The sequence below is a fragment of the Carcharhinus amblyrhynchos genome, chromosome 2 (assembly GCF_965287045.1).
Source record: "Carcharhinus amblyrhynchos chromosome 2, sCarAmb.v2.hapA, whole genome shotgun sequence".
NCBI lineage: Eukaryota > Metazoa > Chordata > Chondrichthyes > Carcharhiniformes > Carcharhinidae > Carcharhinus > Carcharhinus amblyrhynchos.
Genome location: NC_137325.1, coordinates 5,565,778 through 5,586,620, shown reverse-complemented (window position 1 = coordinate 5,586,620; position 20,843 = coordinate 5,565,778). Strand labels below are relative to the sequence as shown.

At 46.0% G+C, this 20,843-nt stretch overlaps 1 protein-coding gene across 1 annotated transcript in view; it reads left to right on the top strand.

Annotated features, from left to right (window-relative positions):
- The window catches only part of drosha (drosha ribonuclease III), a 150,519-nt gene that overhangs the window by 19,325 nt on the left and 110,351 nt on the right, over positions 1-20,843 (top strand). The window contains exons 10-14 of the mRNA XM_080201532.1: positions 998-1,069; positions 1,823-1,904; positions 5,447-5,521; positions 6,983-7,152; positions 10,445-10,569. Coding sequence (XP_080057658.1) covers positions 998-1,069; positions 1,823-1,904; positions 5,447-5,521; positions 6,983-7,152; positions 10,445-10,569 — 524 coding nt within the window. The remainder of the gene's footprint in view (positions 1-997; positions 1,070-1,822; positions 1,905-5,446; positions 5,522-6,982; positions 7,153-10,444; positions 10,570-20,843) is intronic.

Sequence of the window (20,843 nt, the reverse complement as noted above, 5' to 3'; positions counted from 1 at the left end):
TTGGAGTGTGAGAGGAAATCGGAGCACCCGGAGGAAACCCACGCAGACATGGGGAGAATGTGCAAACTCCACACAGACGGTGACCCAGGTCGGGAATCGAACCCGGGTCCCTGGCGCTGTGAGGCTGCGGTGCTGACCAACGTGCCACCATGCAGCCCCATCTACCGCCACCTCATCATGCCCTGTAAGAATTTTATAAGTTGGATATAAAAATTCCACGGCACTTATTCCCCTGACATCCTTTATCCCTCAGCCAACGTCACACAAGCAGATTGTCCGGCCATGATCTCTTTGCTGTTCGTGGGATCTTGCTGTACATTGTTTGGCTGCCTCGCTTCCTACACGACAACAGTAACTACGCTTCAGACGCATTCACCGTCGAGTGTTTTGGGATGTTCCGAGGTTGTGAAAAATGTCATAGAAATGCAGCTTGTTTTTCTGTTTATCACTTTGGTATTTTTAGTAACAGTTTGTGCAGTTCAGCCAACTGCTGGTGTTTTGTGATGACCTCCATCCCCCCTCCTTGTCGATTTGTTTACCCGTGGGGCTGTCGTTGTATACTTCATCGGGGTTTACGACCCCAAAACTTTGCTCATCTGTGATTTTGAAATGTTGAACTCTCACCTATCCGGTGTCGTTCTCACAAAGAAAGCGTGGAATGCACAATTCCGCCGTTCGTGAGTGCGCACTTTGCGGAAATGTGCAAGAACGGAACTCCTGCGAACAATGGGTGCAGACCGTGCTATGGTATATTCTCTCCTTATTGTACACCCTGCTTAATGACCCTGGGGTCAGGATGTATCTGGATTTCGGGTCCCTGGTGATTAACTGGTCCAACCCCAAAAGCACCATCATTTCTAACTTTGTAACCCAAATACATCGTCATGAATCTTTAAATTTTCACATATTCTTTATGAAATGAAGGTGATATTGCCTAACTAAATGCCTGTTGTTACATAAAGAAATAGCAACACATAATGCGTCTTTATTTTTGCAGATACCTTTGTGTCGGGTTATCCGTTTTAATATCGACTACACCATCCATTTTATTGAGGAAATGATGCCGGAGGCAAGTACTGATTATCATCCTTACAATTAACAGCGAGGAATCTGTCCTCACGTGTTTTTTAAATGTCAAGAGTTTGTGGTCAAGTCACTGTATGTAACAGTATTTCGAATACCACTCTGGGTAATTGTTGAAGTTTGATGAGGGTTTCTGCTTTTGCCCTTTACAATGAGTGGGCGACCAGACCCTCCCCCCCCCCCCCACCCCACCACACTCAGAGTAAAAAATAATATCTCTCAGCTCCCCTCTAACACTTCTACCAATTTCTTTAAATCTATACCCGCTGGCTAGTGATCTTTCTGCTTAGAGAAACAGACCCCATCTGATTGACTCGGGTGGCACGGTGGCTAGCACTGCTGCCTCACAGCGCCAGGGACCGGGGTTCAGTTCCGGCCTTGGGTCACTGTCTGTGTGGAGTTTGCACATTCTCCCCGTGTCTGCGTGGGTTTCCTCCGGGTGCTCCAGTTTCCTCCCACAGTCCGAAAGATGTGCGGGTGAGGTTGATTGGCCGTGCTAAATTGCCCCTCAGTGCCAGGGGGATTAGCAGGGTAAATATGTTGGGTTATGGGACTAGGGCCTGAATGTGATTGTGGTCGGTGTGGACCCAATGGGCCAAATGGCCTCCTTCTGCACAGTAGGGATTCTATGAGAATAAAATGGAAAAAAAAACACCAGACTACTCACTCTGCATTTTCTTTTTTAATTTGCTGTCAGCCGCTCACAGACCTGGGGTTTTGCCTTTTGTTTTTGTTTCAGAATTTCTGTGTGAAAGGATTGGAAATGTTTGCCTCGTTCTTATTCAAGGATATTCTGGAACTTTACGACTGGAATATTCACGGTAACATGAAACTCAGAATGTAAATATTGAAGTAGATGGGGCAGTACCTTTCGATTTCTCCTGCTTATATTCATTAGTAAGAAACCTTTTATGCAACTTGATTGGAATTCTAGAGTTGGTGCGTATTCAAAGTCATTTTCATTCAATTGGTACAAATTTAGTCTGGTGGTGGGTTGATCTCTCTTGCTTGTGCGTTGAAGATTGATTTTAAATGGGGAATATCTAGCAGTTATATCTTCCACTTTCTTGACGTTTTATACCGTAAGGAATTTGGTATTTTAAAATTATTTTACCGACACGGGGTGACATTTGTAGGGGAGTGTGGTTTGACGACAACGATAATAGCAAATCTGAGAAGTTATAGTCATCAGGAAAGACCGAAGAAGCTGAGTCTCTTTTCCTTCTGGAAAAGAGAAGGTTGAAGGTTGCTTTGTTACAACCACAGCAAGTGCTACATGCTGAACAAGCCAAATCCCAGAGGGGAAACTTGTCTTACGGATCATAACTTTTTTTTTACATTCTGAAAATGATGAGAAACTACTGGCCCCAGAAATACAGAATTCCAGTAACACTTTGAGGATTTGTAAAGGTTTATTAACAAGAATAAAAAAGAACTTTAGCACACGGGATTCAATTCACACAGTAAAAAGACATTCTCACAAAACATTCCCTCCCAAAAATACCATGATCAGAATACAGAAATAAGCACCTACTTGGCAACAGTGCCTTATTAATTTCAACTATAAAAAGCCGATCATATTACCTAAGGCAAAACTGCTGTCACACATACCGTGTAACTTCTCATTCACTTCCACTCTATTGTGGAAATTCACGAATCTTCAGAAACAAAACTACTTTTGGTAACAAAACTTTTTCTGGCTTTGCTGCTTGAAACTTCACACCCTTGCTAGGGGCCAGATCAAAACCACCAATTTATGTTATAAAGTTTGATTAGACCCTAACTATTTTTTGTTATTTTGGCATTAGTGTGAGGATAAGATGTTTCACTCTGGGTACAATTCTATTGACCTACTAGGAAGCTTTTAGTAAAACAAATTTTATTTTAACAATTCTGTTTAATTATAACAAGTGAATTAGCTTAACTTTTACCAATTGAAATACTTAAACATGATTTGATACAATTCTTAACTGCAAAGCTATCTCTATTATGTCCAAGTTGAGCAATATTCTTGCTATAGATCTAAACTACTCTTCAAAATCAATTAGCAAAGAACACTGGCTTAGCTGTTTTTATTTTTTTAACAGTCCCAGAATCTTTGAACACTTCTGGAGAGTTATAGAAGCATCTGGCTTCCAACACTCAAACTACAGCTTCCAGAGAGAGAGAGAGAGAAAGATAACTCTTGCCTCTTTCAGGGCACTTGGAAACTGCTTGCTTTTCCTATAAGCTTAGCATTTCCGATTAGCACATGACGCTGTCTCTTGTCAATCAACCTAATTAAACCCTGCTCTGAAACCTCAGAGTAAAAACCAAAAAATAAAAACAAAAATGCATTAACTCAGATTGCACTGAACATCCCATTACCTAATACCAATTATTCTACTGCTTTATCATCATGTCACCTACCTAGTGCAGACAAATCGACACCACATAAACAGCTGAATTCTAAACATAGCCCTTACAAGAAACATAATTAAGTTTTTTAAAGGCACAGTATCGTCACACCTTTTCCCAGTGCAAAGGCGTTCCCAGGAGGCCTTGCCCAACAGCAACACAACCCAACTCAACATCTTTCCTTAACTATCCTTTTGCCCTTTCATCTTTGATTTCCTCATTTTCGTCAGCACCTCTTTGAAGTTAAAATTTCCAATAATATAAAAACCCTTTTATCTTTATCCCATTGCCTCCATTTTCAGGTCAAATACAATTTAATGACCTTTCCTAATTTACTTACGAAACTGTTGCAAGCTGCAAAAGCCTTTTATTCCACTTGGAATTTAACAACTTCAAAATCTATCTCCGAATGCAAATTTCTAAACCCAACTTATAAATCCACTCTAACCTAGCTTCTTATTACAAATGCATGCATTTAGCACCTCTATCCCTTTTATCTCTTAACTCTCACCGACACGTTGGAAGGAATTTTACTGGCATGTCCACTCGAGGTTCGTTCAGCCCTGCCTGAGGCCAAAGGAGAATGCCATTCTCTGAGCTTTGCCCGCCCCCGGAATCGGGCAGATGTGCCCGTAAAATTCCGGCTGTTGTCTCCAATAATCAGCTTAATTAAATAATTTATACACACACATTTAAATTCACAGAAGAACACAATATTCTCCAAAAATATTTTTAATAATAACACCCGTCCTCACAGCTTTAAAGTTATGGAATCATTTAATAGTTTGATAGGTTTTTGATCTGTAAAGGAGACGGTGATTGAGAAACAGGCAGCAAAGTGGAGTTAAGGCCACAATCAGAGCAGCCATGACCCTATTGACTGGGGCAGCAGGCTGGATGGACTGAACGTATCTGACCCTTCAATGCAAGGGAACAGTTGTTCCCTATCCTCGCGCAGTCCAAAGATGTGCAGCTTAGGTGGATTGGCCGTGCTAAGTTGACCTTGGTGTAAGGGGATTAACAGGGTCAGTGTGTGGGGCCTGAGTGGGATTGTGGTCGGTGCAGACACTGGGACAAATGGCCTCTTTTTGCACTGTAGGGATTCTGTGATTCTGTGAATGATCCACTGCTGCTTCTATTCTTCGTGTTTTTATGTTCCTAATAAGGCAGAAAATGTTTCCACTTGTGGGTGAGACCAGAACTGGATCTTAAATGTAACATAGTCACTAATAAATCCAATAGTGAATGCAGGTGAAACTACTTACCCGAGGGACGCAAACCATTGACACCATGGTTAATAGAATCCCTGCCTTGCTGAAGGAGGCCATTTGGCCCATTGGGTCTGTACCCACTCTCCACAAAAGCATCTTACCCAGACTACCCTCACCCTTTCCCTATAACCCCTTGCATTTACCATGGCCAATAAAAATAGAGAAATAAGGACAAACGTAAAGCTTTAAGAGGCAGTCTGAATTACATATTGTGTCCGTCAATCCAATAATTCCCAGCTCTCTCACCCCATCTCACTTTAAAGCTACCTTTTTTCACTTTCCCTGCAAGTACTGGTGTGAGCAGCACATGTATGTAGAAATATAGAAGATAGGAGCAGGCGGAGGCCACTCGGCCTATCGAGTCTGCTCCGCCATTCAATCATGGCTGATATCTTTCTCATTCCCACTCTCCTGCCTTTTTCCCATAACCCCGGATCCCGTTCTTGATCAAGAACTTATCTATCTCTGTCTTAAAGACACTCAATGACCCGGCCTCCACAGTCTTCTGTGGCAAAGAATTCCACAGATGCACCACTCTCTGGCTGAAGAAATTCCTCTTCATTTCTGTTTTAGAGGATTCATTACAATTCATCGCTGATTGTCCAACTCAAAAGCCTAATCCTGTTTTCTCCCCATAACATAAGAACATAAAACTTATATTTATGTATCTGAAAATACGTTTTGCTCTATCCCAGGTCCTGTGTTTGAAAATGGTACCCTGTCCTGTCCGAGATTTCATTTCCTGCCCCGCTTTGTTAGATCGATACCTGGTGAGTAATGAGCAATAGAACAGGGCGGCACAAGGGGAGGCCATTCGGCCCACTGAGATTCTTTCGAGAAGCAATCAGGTTGGTAAAAGATAAAAGAATTGTGAAAAGCGCATGTCCCGTTGCTGCCAAATCCCCTCGCTTGTGTTTGGAAGAAATATGGAGTGGAACTTAATTCGGGTTGCTGCACCCAAACTGACGGACCAGGAGGATTCTGGGGTGGGCTGAAAGCTGCCAGCTGGCCATAATCATGTGGCCACTTGGGGGAAGTGAGGCGCGAGGCCCATCCAGTGACGGGATAGTGATCTCTTTCCACTTTTGGCTCTCTCAATGATGCTGCCCCTGGTGTCTTGCCGCTGGCACTGTTTTCCCCCCTTCCTGTGACCCAACAGTATTGAGTGTAATGGTCAGCATGGGTTTTATTCTAGTCCTTTCGCTTGCTTCTGCTGTTGCCATTTCTGGATTTGAAGTGACAATTGAGGTCCCTCAGTCTGCATCATCAGCCCCTCCCCTTCTAATCTATGCCCCTTAGTCTGAAACTTTCCAAATCCCCTGTGCCCTCCTGTGAAGGGCAGTGACAATAAGAACATAAGAAATAGGAGCAGGAGTAGGCCATCCAGCCCCTCGAGCCTGCCCCGCCATTCAATAAGATCATGGCTGATCTGTCATGGCTCAGTTCCACATTCCCGCCCTCTCCCCATAACCCCTAATCCCCTCGCCTATCAAAAACCCATCAACCCGTGTCTTAAAAATATTTAGCGAGGCAGCCTCCACCACTTCAACGGGCAGAGAATTCCAGAGATTCACCACCCTTTGAGTGAAGAAGTTCCTCCTCAACTCCGTTCTAAACCGACCCCCCTTTATCTTGAGGCTGTGCCCTCTAGTCCTACTGTCCTTTCTGAGCGGGAAGAGCCTCTCCACCTCTATCCTATCCATCCCATTCATCATCTTATACGTCTCAATGAGATCTCCCCTCATTCTTCTAAACTCTAACGAGTACAAGCCTAATTTATTCAGCCTCTCCTCATAGCTCAATCCCCTCAACTCCGGTATCAGCCTAGTAAACCTCCTCTGCACTCCCTCCAAGGCCAAAATATCCTTGTGTAAGTGCGGTGACCAAAACCGCACACAGTACTCCAGCTGCGGCCTCACCAATGCCCTATACAGCCGCAGCAAGACCTCCCTACTTTTATATTCAATCCCGCAGACAAAATGGCCGACCTTTCTCTCTCCAGAGTGAGAGAGACAGAGCTTCAGCATCAAACCACGAAACTCCCTCTGAGCTGAGGAATTTGGAAGGTGATAACCAGAAAGAGGTGATTAGTGAATCAGAGCAAATATTGTTTGGGTGTAAATGGCAGCATGTGAACCTTGATGGCAGGGTTAATGAAGGTCCCGCTGTGATGTTGAACACTGTTCCCTTTCCCTCCTCTCACTCTTCTGCTTCTTTTCCATGTTGTTAAGATAGTGGAAAAGAAGTCCTTTCGATGCATCAGGTGTTGCTTTACCTGTTAAACAGCAGTAAGCCGCTGGTTCCTGAGGAGGAGATCGCTAACATGCTGCAGTGGGAGGAGTTGGAGTGGCAGAAGTATGCTGAAGAATGCAAGGGCATGATTGTGACTCACCCCGGCATGGTACGTGTCGACACACAAACGTCATAGAATCATACAAACCCTACAGTGCAGAAGGAGGCCCTTCGGCCCATCGAGTCTGCACTGAACACAAGCCCACCCAGGCCCTACCCCCATATCCGTACATATTATACCCACTAATCCCTCTGACCTACGCATCCCTGGACACGAAGGGGCAATTTCTTAGCACGGCCAATCAACCTAACCCGCACATCTTTGGGCAGTGGGAAGAAACCGGAGGAAACCCACACAGACACGAGGAGAATGTGCAAACTCCACACAGACAGTGACCCGAGCCGGGAATTGAACCCAGGACCCTGGAGCTGTGAAGCAGCAGTGCTAACCACTGTGCTACCGTGCCGCACACGTTATGTGTTCTCAGACAGTAAGATGTAAAATCGCAATGAAGTGTTTGCTGATTTGTAGATCTATGACTCCAACAGGGCAGCGCGTTGACACGGTGCTTGGCACTGCTGCCTCACAGCGCCAGGGACCCGGGTTTGATTCTGGCCTCTGGTGACTGCATTCCTTCGGGTGCTCCAGTTTCCTCCCACAGTCCAAGGTTACATAGATTTGGGTGGATTGGCCACGCTAAATTGCTCCTTAGTGTCCCAAGACGTGTTATTTGCCCTGCATAGGTTAGGGGGATTGGCAGGGCAAGTAAGTGGGGTTTTGGGGATTGGGGCTGAAGAGTTGGAGAGTTGGTGCAGACTCGATGGGCTGAATGGCCTTTTCTGTTGTAGGGATTCTCTGATTGTATGTTTCTACATTCTGGTAAGTCCTTGTATTGATAGTGTTACTGAACTGGTAATCCAGAGGCTTGGACTAATGACTCCGCAATGTGAGTTCAAACCCCACCACTGCAGCTGAGAATAAAGATTAAATAAACTTGGGGAGGGTGGGGTACACCGTGTCTGAGAGGGGTCTCCCCTGGTTGGAGAGCAAATGGTAACCCCTTGACACTCCCTATGGGAGGCCCAACCACGTTGCCAGCATCAGGCCTTTCCCAGAATTTAGGACACAAGGATGGCAGTCTTTCCCGTGGGAAGCTGCTGGACTCCATCTGGAATTCTCTAACCTATCCAGTCCCACTGCTGCGTGCCAAATTCTCCATTCCCAGCCTAGATCACTGTGCACCCCTCATATGTAATTAGCAAATATTTATGTAAATTTATTCAACAATTGAAAAGTTTGTTTGAATTCACTCGCTGAAGGGCTAGTTACCTATATGATCATGGCACAGTGGCAAAGTGATTAGCACGGCTGCCTCACAGCGCCAGGGACCCAGGTTCGATTCCCGACTGTCTGTGCGGAGTCTGCACGTTCTCCCTGTGTCTGCGTAGGATTCTTCCAGGTGATCTGGTTTCCTCCCACAGTCCAAAGATGTGTGGGTTAGGTTGATTGCTCATGGTAAATTGTCCTTTAGTGTCAGGGGGATTAGCAGGATAAATATGTGGGGTCACAAGGAATAGGGCCTGGGTGGGATTGTTGTCATAAGGACATAAGAAATAGGAGCAGGAGTGGGCCATCTAGCCCCTCGAGCCTGCCCCGCCATTCAATAAGATCATGGCTGATCTGATAGTGGATTATTAGGGATAGGATTTATAGTTATTTGGAGTGTAATGAATTGATTAGAAATAGTCAGCATGGTTTTGTAGCGGGTAGGTCGTGCCTTACTAACCTTATTGAGTATTTTGAGAAAGTGACCAAAGAGGTGGATGGGGGTAAGGCAGTTGACGTGGTATACATGGATTTTAGTAAGGCGTTCGATAAGGTTCACCATGGTAGGCTTCTGCAGAAAATGCAGATGTATGGCATTGTGGGTAATCTAGGAAGTTGGATCAGGAATTGGCTATCAGATAGGAGACAGAGGGTGGTGGTGGATGGTAAATATTCATCATGGAGTACAGTTACGAGTGGTGTGCCTCAGGGATCTGTTTTGGGGCCACTGTTGTTTGTAATTTTTATTAATGATCTGGATGAGGGTATAGTTGGGTGGATTAGTAAATTTGCTGATGACACCAAAGTTGGAGGTGTGGTAGATTGTGAGGAAGGGTGTCATAGTCTGCAGGGAGACTTAGATAGGTTGCAGAGCTGGGCTGAGAGGTGGCGGATGGAATTTAATGCGGAGAAGTGTGAGGTAATTCACTTTGGTAGGAGCAACAGATGTGTCGAGTATAGGGCTAACGGGAGGACTTTGAATAGTGTGGATGAACAGAGGGATCTAGGTGTGTGTGTACATAGATCCCTGAAAGTTGGGAATCAAGTAGATAAGGTTGTTAAGAAGGCGTACAGTGTCTTGGCGTTTATTGGTAGGGGGATTGAATTTAGGAGTCGCAGTGTAATGTTGCAACTGTACACTACTCTAGTGCGGCCGCACTTGGAGTACTGTGTGCAGTTCTGGTCCCCGCATTACAAGAAGGATGTGGAGGCGTTGCAGAGGGTGCAGAGGAGGTTTACTAGGATGTTGCCTGGTATGGTGGGGAGGTCCTATGAGGAGAGACTGAGGGATTTAGGGTTGTTTTCGTTGGAAAGAAGGCGGCTAAGAGGGGATCTTATTGAAACATATAAGATGATTAGAGGTTTAGATAGGGTGGATAGTGATAGCCTTTTTCCTCGGATGGAGAAAGCTAGCACGAGGGGGCATGGCTTTAAATTAAGGGGGGGTAGCTACAGGACGGATGTCAGGGGTAGGTTCTTTACCCAGCGGGTGGTGAGGGATTGGAATGCCCTGCCTGCTACAGTTGTAAATGCGTCTAGTTTGGGGGCGTTTAAGAGATCTCTGGATAGGTTTATGGACGAAAAGGGATTGGTATAGGCTAGTGGGTCATTGTTTTTGTAACTGGTCGGCGCAACATCGTGGGCCGAAGGGCCTGTTCTGCGCTGTAATGTTCTATGTTCTATGTTCTATGTTCTACCCACCTGCTCCCCATAACCCTTAATTCCCCTGTCGATCAGTAATCTATCTACCCGTGACTTAAACATATTCAACGAGGTAGCCTCCACCACTTCAACAGGCAGAGAATTCCAGAGATTCACTACCCTCTGAGAGAAGAAGTCCCCCCTCAACTCTGCTGTGCCCTCTCGTTCTGGTTTCCTTTCTAAGTGGAAAGAATCTCTCTACCTCTATCCTGTCTAGCCCCTTCATTATCTTATATGCCTCTACAAGAGGAGCAGACTCGATGGGCTGCATGGCGCTGTTGATTCTATGATCAGTCAACTTGAAGGCCTCTGGATATTGGCGTAAGTGTGTTTAGATGATTGTATAATTTTGAAACTTTTGATTTCTTTGCAGAAGCCCAGTTCTGTTCGCATTGATCAGTTGGACCGGGAACAGTTTAACCCCGAGGTCATTACATTTCCAATTATCGTTCATTTTGGTATCCGGCCTGCTCAGCTTAGCTACGCTGGTGACCCGCAGTAAGTGGACCTCATTTACACTATCTCAAAAACACATCTGCAAAATATCACAAGTACAGGAAATGGTACCATACATCCTTGTGAATAAAATCTTGAGTACAGAAGCGGGGAGATTGCGTTGCGAAGGTGGTTTGGAGAGCCACAGTAGACGTGATGGGACAGATGGTCACCTTCCACACTAATAATTCTGTGATGGTTTTATCTCCTCCCCTCAGCGTGCATTCTGTTGTATTGGGATGGGTGGGGCGGAGGACTGGCCACGTCACTGGACTAGTAATCCAGAAGAGGCCCAGATTAATGCTCTGTGGTCCAGGGTTCAAATCCCGCCACAGCAACTGGCAGGATTTAACTTCGGTGAATAAATTGAAAGCCAGGCCTCAGTAATTGTGACTTGTGAAACTATCGTCGATTGTTGTAAAGATGCTAATGTCCTTTCGGGAAGTAAATGTGCCGTCCAACATGTGAACCCAAACACACAGCAATGTGGTTCACTCTTAACTACCCTCTGAATTGACCTGGCAAGCCACTCAGTTCAGGGGCAGTTAGGGATGGGCAGCGGTGGCACAGTGGTTAGCACTGCCACCTCACAGTGCCAGGGAGCCGTGTTCAATTCCCAGCTTGGGTCACTGTGCGGAGTCCTCATGTTCTCCCTGTGTCTGCGTGGGTTTCCTCCCACAGTCTGAAAGATGTGCTGTTTAGGTGTATTGACCATGCTAAATTCTCCCCTAGTGTACCCAAACAGGCGACGGAGTGTGGGGACTAGGGGATTTTCACAGTAACTTCATTGCAGTGTTAATGTACGCTGACTCATGACGCTAATAAATAAATTTCTTTTAAAATGCTGGCCTTGCCAGCAATGCTCACATCTCATGGGTTTGGAAGGTGCTGTCTAAGGATCTTTGGTGAATTGCTGTAGTGCATCTTGTAGATAGTACACACTGCTGCTACTGAGCGTCAATGGTGGAGGGATTGAATGTTTGTAGATGTGGTGCTAATCAAGAGGGGCTGCTATGCCCTGGATGGTGTCAAGCTCCTTGAGTGTTGTTGGAGCTGCACCCATCCAGGCAAGAGGGGAGTTTTCCATCACACTCCTGACCTGTGCCTTGTAGATGATGGATGAGCTTTGGGGAGTCAGGAGGTGAATCATTCACCGCAGTATGAATAGAAACCGAACCATCGGGAGAGGCCAGGTTAGAGGACTGTATTGGTTGGACAACCTCAGAGTCGGCAGAGGAATATCAGCGGGAGGCGGAATTTGCAGTGAACGGAGCAAGATGCTGACCTGGGCCATGGCTAATTATGGATGGATCCACCATCCTCAAAAATCACTTGACACGTGTCAGTGTTCCCTCAAACTTCTGATTACCAACATTTAGCATCAAAAACGTGTTGTGTAACTTTAGTCAATAAATTAATAGAGAACCACCTCGCTACATGATGTTCTATGGGGTAAAAACCACCAAAGATGCCCGATACCGTGATGATCTCCTTATGTAGTTTGGATTTAAATTTTGCCTGATAACTCTCTGATGTAGCTATTTGGGACATTTCGGTACATTAAAGGCGCTGTATGAATGCAACTTGCTGTTGTGGGGAAACTGGAAGAAAATCTGGGGAAACGCACCCCATTTACTTTGGTAGAATATTCCTGTCCATCTAAACCCTGGTAGCCACATTTTACCACACACCTGAATCATTTGTCTTTGATTTGAGTCCCTTTTTTGCAAACTTCTGCAATGATGTGTAAATATGCTAGAATCAGGGAATCCAGAGTGGTTACGGCACAGAAGGAGGCTTCTCGGCCCATCAAGTCAATGCTAGCCATCTGCAGGAGCAGCTAGTCTGTGTAGCCTTGCCAATTTGTTTTCTCTCTTTTGGTGGTGTTTATCCCTTTCTGGAAGCAGCAATTGTGTCTGCCTCCCCCCCACCCCCTGGGCAGTGCGCTCCAGATCCCAAACCCTCGCTGCACCAAAGGTTCTTCCTCTGGTTCTTTTGCCAACCATGCAATAATAGAATCTCTACAGTGCAGAAGGAGGCCCATCAACTGACTGCAATCCCACCCACGGTCTATCTTCGTAACCCCATGCATTTACCCTGACACTAAGGGTCAATTTAGCACGGCCAGCCCACCTCACGCGCACGTCTTTGGACTGTGGGAGGAAACCGGAGCACCTGGAGGAAACCCATGCAGACATGGGGAGAATGTGCAAACTCTCACACAGGCAATGACCCAAGCCAGGAATCAAACCTGGCTCCATGGTGCTGTGAGTCAGAAGTGCTAGCCACTGTGCCACCGTGCCACCCATAGAATAATAGAGCCCCCACTGTACAGAAAGAGGCCATTTGGCTCATTATGCCTGTACAGACAACAATCTCTAGGCCCAATCCCCATAACCTCACATATTTACTCTACTAATCTCCCTGATACTAAGGGCAATTTAGCATGGCCAATCAACGTAACCTGCACATTTTTGGATTGTGGGAGGAAACTGGAGCACATGGAGGAAACCTACGCAGACATGGGGAGAACGTGCATCTTCAGTCAGTATTCTATACTTCCCGATCCCACAAACAATGTGAAGAATTCTTCTCTATCCATGTCCTGTATCTGGACCCCTGATGATTTCAGATACCCTTTGTCAAATCTCCTCTCAATCTCGTTTTCTCCAAGGAAAACAACTCAGAATCCCTACAGTGCAGAAGGAGGCCATTGGGCTTTCACCGACAACAATGCCACTCAGCCCCTATCCCTGTAACCCCGTGTATTTACCCTGTTAGTCTCCCTGACTCTAAGGGGCAACTTAGCACAACCCCAGACTTCTGCAACCCAGCCCTTTAACCCTGGAGTCATTCCCATCAAACCCTTGATGTTCTTCTGAAAGCTCGGTGCTCTTCACCTTCACAAGGGGCAATTAAGAACGGGCAGCAAATGAAAAATAAGGATCTAGAGGGACTATTTTATCCTGATTTTCAACTTGTTTTATCTTTGAAATGATTTCTATGCCACTTTTTCCCCCGTTTACCAAAGCATTGTGTGCGGCAACCAACAATGGGTTCGCAAATAACCAATTAAGCACTCTTCCTTACTGCTTATCACCTTCAGCCAAGGAAAGCTCCCAAAACAAATTTTTCTTGAGCCTTTGGATTCATTGGACCTTTCTTTCCTAATTAGACTTGACGCACTTCTTGGCGCTGGCTAGTTAAGCACCCGGCGCAGATCCTGAAGACACGGCAGTTCTTCATACAGACGTTCGCTCCATAGTGCCAGCTGTTGTGTGTAGTAACGCACCAGGCGACACTCCACAGGCTGCAGAAAATGCACCAACAAAAAGCTCTTGTTATTAAATAAAAATGTAGCGGAAAGAATATATTACAAGTCAAGAAACGGTGCAATTTGTTTTCACCTTTAAGTTTCTTGGCGGATTTTTGAAGGAATCTAGAACCTTCTTTTTCATTTGCATTTGCTGTGCCTTCTTAATTGCCCCTTCTGAAGGTGAAGAGCTTCCTTCTTGAATCTTTGCAGTCCGTGTGGTGTGGGTACACCCACTGTGCTGCTAAGGAAGAAGTTCCAGGATTTTGACCCAGCGACAGTGAAGGAACGGCCGATATATTTCCAAGTCTGGGTGGTGAGTGACTTGTGGGGGAACCTTAGGGCAGTGGTGTTCCCAGGTGTCTGCTGCACTTGTCCTTCTAGGTGGCAGAGGTCGTGATTAGGATGCGTTGCTTCAGCAGCCGCTGTACACCAGTGGCAGAGTCAGTGAATGAATTACGTTTAAAGTGTGTATATAATTTAAAATCCTGTTAACCACGTCTGCCAGCAAAACTGCAAGTCTCTAAGTAATCATTCACAGCTGCTAACTTTGTAGATCCTACAGTGCAGAAAGAGGCCATTCGACCCATCGAGTCTGCACTGACCACAATCCCACCCAGGCTCTATCCCCATAACCCCATGCATTTGCCCTCGCTAGTCCCCTGGCACTAAGGGGCAATTTAGCTTGGCCAATCCAGCTAACCCGCACATCTTTGGACTGTGGGAGGAAACTGGAGCGCCTGGAGGAAACCCGTGCAGACACACTGTAGCTTAAATAACAGATGGAAAACGGGTTTATGGACAGAAAAAAAATCACAAATTTGAGGAAGTCAGTGGGATTCCATATATTGGGATTGTTTTCCTTGGAACAGAGAAGGCTGAGGGGTAACAGATCAAGGTGTACGGAATTGCGAAGGGTAGAGAGAGAGAGTGTGGACAGGAGGAGCCAGTTTCCCTTGGCAAAGAGTTCAAAAACCAGGGGCCATAAATTCAAGATAAATGGCAGAAGGATTAGAGGGTTCATGAGGAAAAGCCTTTTTACACAGAGTGTTGGGGGGGTGTCTGGAATTGACTGCCCGAGTTGGTGGTGGAGGCAGAGATGCTAAGCTCTTTTTAAAAAGTACCTGAATCTCCACCTTGAACGCTGTAAGATACAGGGCTATGGGCCGGGTGCAGGGAGGTGGGATTAGAAAGGACACGGGTCGGCATGGATAAGATGGGCCAAATGGCCCCTTGTGTGCTGTATCATTTCTGTGGTTCGATGTATTAGCATGCGGAAAGTGACCATCTTTGTAATCTACCTCCGAAAGAACCTGTATTCGATCCAGCCTCCCATCAGTTCATGGCACTGCCCAATGGTGGCAGTAGCGTCACAGACAGCTCAATGGAAAGATTTCTATTTTGGGTGAGTGGCGATGAATTCCATACAGTAAGTCTGCATTAAGGTTATTTGACGGAACGCTGCTTGGGATTCATTAGGGGAATTTATGATATCTTATGAACTGCAACACTCCCCCACCCCCTCGCCCAGTATTATTTTCTCAAACTCTCCGTCCTCTCATCAGCAACCACCGTGAATAATGTTGTTCGCACCATTCCTATTACGAACAAGTAGTTTGTTTCAATCCAATTTTTTGCCCTGTTTAGTAGTCGGTGCTATCTAATGAATCAATTCCACTTCCATCTGAGTTTTAATAAAGCTAGCTAAATGCTGCGGCTGTGTATAGTTTGTACCGAGCTGCTTTATCATGTCTAATAAAAGTCAGGTCTTTTTTAGAAGCAGTAAGCTCTTTGTTTGAAACCTTGATTCCATTTACCATGAGTCACATTACAAAGGTCCTAAATGTAGCCCAATCCATCGCACAAACCAGCCTCCCATCCATTGACTCTGTCTACACTTCCCGCTGCCTCGGAAAAGCAGCCAGCATAATTAAGGACCCCACGCACCCCGGACATTCTCTCTTCCACCTTCTTCCTTCAGGAAAAAGATACAAAAGTCTGAGGTCACGTACCAACCGGCTCAAGAACAGCTTCTTCCCTGCTGCTGTCAGACTTTTGGATGGACTTACCTTGCGTTAAGTTGATCTTTCTCTACACCCTAGCTATGACTGTAACGTTACATTCTGCAGTCTCTCCTTTCCTTCTCTATGAATGGTATGCTTTGTCTGTGTAGCACGCAAGAAACAATACTTTTCACTGTATGTCAATACAATGGCACGGTAGCATAGTGGTTAGCACTTCTGCTTCACAGCTTCAGGGACCTGGGTTCGATTCCCGGCTTGGGTCACTGTCTGTGTGGAGTTTGCACATTCTCCTCGTGTCTGCGTGGGTTTCCTCCGGGTGCTCTGGTTTCCTCCCACAGTCCAAAGCTATGTGGGTTAGGTTGATTGGCTGTGCTAAGAAATTGCCCCTTAGTGTCCAGGGATGTGTAGGTTAGAGGGATTAGTGGGTAAGCGTGTGGGGATATGGGGATAGGGCCTGGGTGGGATTGTGGTCGGTGCAGACTCGATGGGCCAAATGGCCTCTTTCTGTGCTGTAGGGGTTTCTATGATTTATATGTGATAACAATAAATCCAATCAAATCAGCAACATGTGCGTGCATGCGTACATACTACAGCATTAACATGGCAAAATAGCCCATGGTGTCTCCCGTCACCAAGACACGTGGAGATGTCATTTGCACAGATGACCAAAAACCCACTCAGAGGTCGGTTTAAGGAGCATCTTCATCAAGGAGAGAGAGTTGAAGAGTTTAGAGAGCGTAGTTGAATTGGAGCCCAAACAGCTGAAGGCACGACCAGCAATGATGGGGGCGATTAGAACCGGGGATACACAAGACCAGAATCTGAGGAGTGCAGAGAACTTGATGGGTCACGAGACTGGACTTGATGGTGGGGAGCGAGGCCACGGATGGATTTAAAAAGAAGTGAGAATTTCAAAATAGAGGCATTGCGGGACTTTGTACATTTACTATGTTGCTTCCCCTGTGAAGTTTTACATTGCAAAGATCCCCATCATCCTGATTGAAAACCATTGATTTTTATGTTAATTTCTCAGTGTTGGAGTTATTAATAATGCCATATTCGCATTTCTACATTTTAAACTTTGGGTTACGTTCTGTCAAATTCTGCATCTATACTGGAGAAAGGATGCAAAGCAGGATAAAGTCTGCAGGAAGATTCTAAAAGAAAGAAGAATCCTAGGCTTTGTAAATAAGGGTATTGACGGTGCAAGGACATTATGGTAAAGCTGTACAAAACACTGATTCAGGCCTCAGCTGGAGTTTTGTGCACAGTTCTGGGCACTGCGCTTCAGGAAAGATGTGAAGGCATTTTGAGAGGGTGCAGAAAAGATACAGAAGAATAGTTCCAGGGATGAGGAACTTCAGTGATGGAGATAGCTCGGAGAAATCGGGAATGCCGTCGAGGGGAGATTTGATGGAGGTGTCCAAAATCATGAAGGGTCAGCACAGATGAGAAGGAGCAAAACTGTTCCCACGGAGCAGGGGGGGGGACAAATTGGCCTCAAGAGGGTACAGTTTAGAGGTGAATGTCTAAAGAACCAAAGGCGACTTGAAAGAACACGTTTCTACGCGGCGAGTGGTTAGGATCTGGAGTGCAGTGAGATGGCGGTGGAGGCAAATTCAATCGAGGCTTTCAGGAGAGAGCGGGATAATTATCAGAAGAGAAAAAGTACTGCAAGGCTACGAGGAGTGGGACTGGGTGAGTTGCTCTTGCAAGGAGCTGACGGGGGTGTGATGGGCCAATTGGCCTCCTGTGCCGTAAACGTTCTATGACTTTATAGAAATGATGTAAAGGGAATGAATCAGAATTCACTTCTCTTTAAATTAGTCAGGTATATAAAGCTGATGATGTGTGAGGATATCGTTTACAATGTTTTAGTGTGACGTATCAGAGTGCAGTATTAATATCACTGGATACTGTCACGCCTTGCAGGAGTTTACATAATGTAATTCTATAAGCCTTGTGTTGAGAGCTCCTGGAATTCTCATTGTCTGCAACGTGCAGAATCTACCTTGTAGACAGGAGGCAGGAGAGGTCTGCCTTTGAGATAACGCTGCTCGTCACATTGGCTCCCTCACGTTTTGCAGATTGCAGCCAGATCGAGCTGGCTTCTCCCCGCTCCCTCTGCCCCACAGCAAGCAGCCACTAATTTACTGCAAACCCAAACTGCTCCTTTCCCTGCCACCCTTCCCCCTGCTGCCGCGACTCGCTGCTTCGCCCAGCTGCTTCGCCCGCCTACTCTGACTGGAGTGAGCTGCCGGTAGCCAGGGCCTTGGCGGTCTTTGATTTTTGAGACCTCAGTGGTTGGCTCAGTGAGTTACTCTGGAATCTTTACTCCTAAAAATCTCAAATAAACCATTGCAAATCTACCTGTCTATGAATCGCAAACGGTGGTGGTCCGGGAAAGGCCACACCATAAGGCCTTTTAACAGAGGCAGACCGAGGGCCCGGGAACCGCAGAATACCCTCGGCCTGCGTAACCGTGTGCCAATCTGAGCAATAACGGCACACAGTAATTTATTGAGGCATGTATATAGTTTTAAGTTTTGAAATGTTATGACTGTAATTTGTATAGAACTGTAAAAAGTTTTAATTCTGCACTGTTCGCAATTCAAAGACATGTAGATTTGCAATAGTTTATTTGAGATTTTTATGAATAAAGTATATTTTTGGGAAAAAAAGAAGTTACTCCGGCACTCAGGCCGATTTGAACATAAGAACATAAGAACATAAGAAATAGGAGCAGGAGTAGGCCATCTAGCCCCTCGAGCCTGCCCCGCCATTCAATAAGATCATGGCTGATCTGTCGTGGCTCAGTTCCACTTTCCCGCCCTCTCCCCATAACCCTTAATCCCCTCTCTTATCAAGAACCCATCAACCCGCTTCTTAAAAATATTTAGCGAGGCAGCCTCCACCACTTCAACGGGCAGAGAATTCCAGAGATTCACCACCCTTTGAGTGAAGAAGTTCCTCCTCAACTCCGTTCTAAACCGCCTCCCCTTTATCTTGAGGCTGTGCCCCCTAGTCCTACTGTCTTTTTTGAGCAGGAAGAGTCTCTCCACCTCTATCCTATCCATCCCATTCATCATCTTATACGTCTCAATGAGATCTCCCCTCATTCTTCTAAACTCTAACGAGTACAAGCCTAGTTTATTCAGCCTCTCCTCATAGCTCAATCCCCTCAACTCCGGTATCAGCCTAGTAAACCTCCTCTGCACTCCCTCCAGGGCCAAAATATCCTTGCGCAGGTGCGGCGCCCAAAACTGCACACAGTACTCCAGCTGCGGCCTCACCAATGCCCTATATAGCTGCAGCAAGACCTCCCTACTTTTATATTCAATCCCCCTCGCTATGAAGGCCAGCATCCCATTCGCCTTCCTGACCACCTGCTGCACCTGCAAGCTGGGTTTTTGCGACTCATGCACAAGGACCCCGAGGTCCCTCTGCACCGTCGCCTGCTGCAGTTTTTCGCCATGTAAGTAATAGTCCTTCCTACCATTCTTCCTACCAAAGTGGACCACCTCACACTTGCCAACATTAAATTCCATTTGCCATTTCCTGGCCCATTCGCCCAGCCTATCTAGATCCTTCTGCAGACTCTCCACACCCTCCGCACAATTTGCCTTTCCCCCAATCTTGGTGTCATCAGCAAATTTCGACACCCTGCACTCGGTTCCCTCCTCCAGATCATCTATATAAATGGTAAATAGCTGAGGCCCCAGCACCGACCCCTGGGGCACCCCACTAGTCACCAACCGCCAATCCGAATAGCACCCATTGACCCCCACTCTCTGCCTCCTATTTGACAACCAATCCTCTATCCACGCTAACACCCTACCCCTAACTCCATGTCCCCTGACCTTCTGCAATAACCTCTTGTGAGGTACCTTGTCAAACGCCTTCTGAAAATCCAGAAAGACCACATCCACCGGCTCTCCTCTATCCACTGCCCTAGACACATCCTCATAGAACTCCAGTAAATTTGTCAGACACGACTTCCCTTTAATGAAACCGTGTTGCGTCCGCCCTATCAAGCAATTCCCTTCAAGATGCCTCGCAATTTCCTCCTTAATGACGGATTCTAACATTTTACCTACCACAGACGTTAAACTAACCGGCCTATAATTCCCCGCCTTTTGCCTGGCACCCTTCTTAAACAATGGCGTAACATTAGCCATTTTCCAATCTTCCGGCACTTCCCCGGAATCCAGCGACGTCTGGAAAATAACCACCAAGGCATCCACTATCACCTCCGCCATTTCTTTCAGAACCCTCGGATGCATTCCATCCGGTCCTGGGGACTTGTCCACAATCAGCCCCTCCAGTCTGTCGAGCACCACCTCTCTAGTAACAGTAATGTCATTAAGACCCTCCATTCCTACCACCTTTCCATCTCTAACACCCGGCAAATTATTCACGTCCTCCTCCGTGAAGACAGAAACAAAAAAGTTATTCAAAACCTTAGCCATATCCCCATCCCCTACCACTAGGTCCCCTTTCTCATCCTCTAAAGGACCAACGTTCACCCTAGCCAGCCTCTTCCTTTTTATATATTTATAAAAACTCTTGCTATCCTTTTTTATATTAAGTGCTAGCCCAGCCTCATAGCTTCTCCTACCCTCCTTTATCAACTTCTTTGTCAATCTTTGTTGACATTTAAACCTTTCCCAATCCTCTTCTCGCCCACTGCTCTTAGCTACTCTAAATTCCTCCGCTTTTAATTTAACACTTTCCTTCACCTCCTTCGTTATCCACGGCTTATTACCTCTCTTCCTACTGTCCTTTTTAACCATCGGAATAAATTTCTGCTGAGCACCAAGAAAGATCTCCTTAAAGATCCTCCACTGCTCCTCAGCAGACCTACCTTCCAACGCACTCCCCCAGTCCACATTTGCCAATTCTTCTCTCATCCTACCATACTCCCCTCTATTCAAACAAAG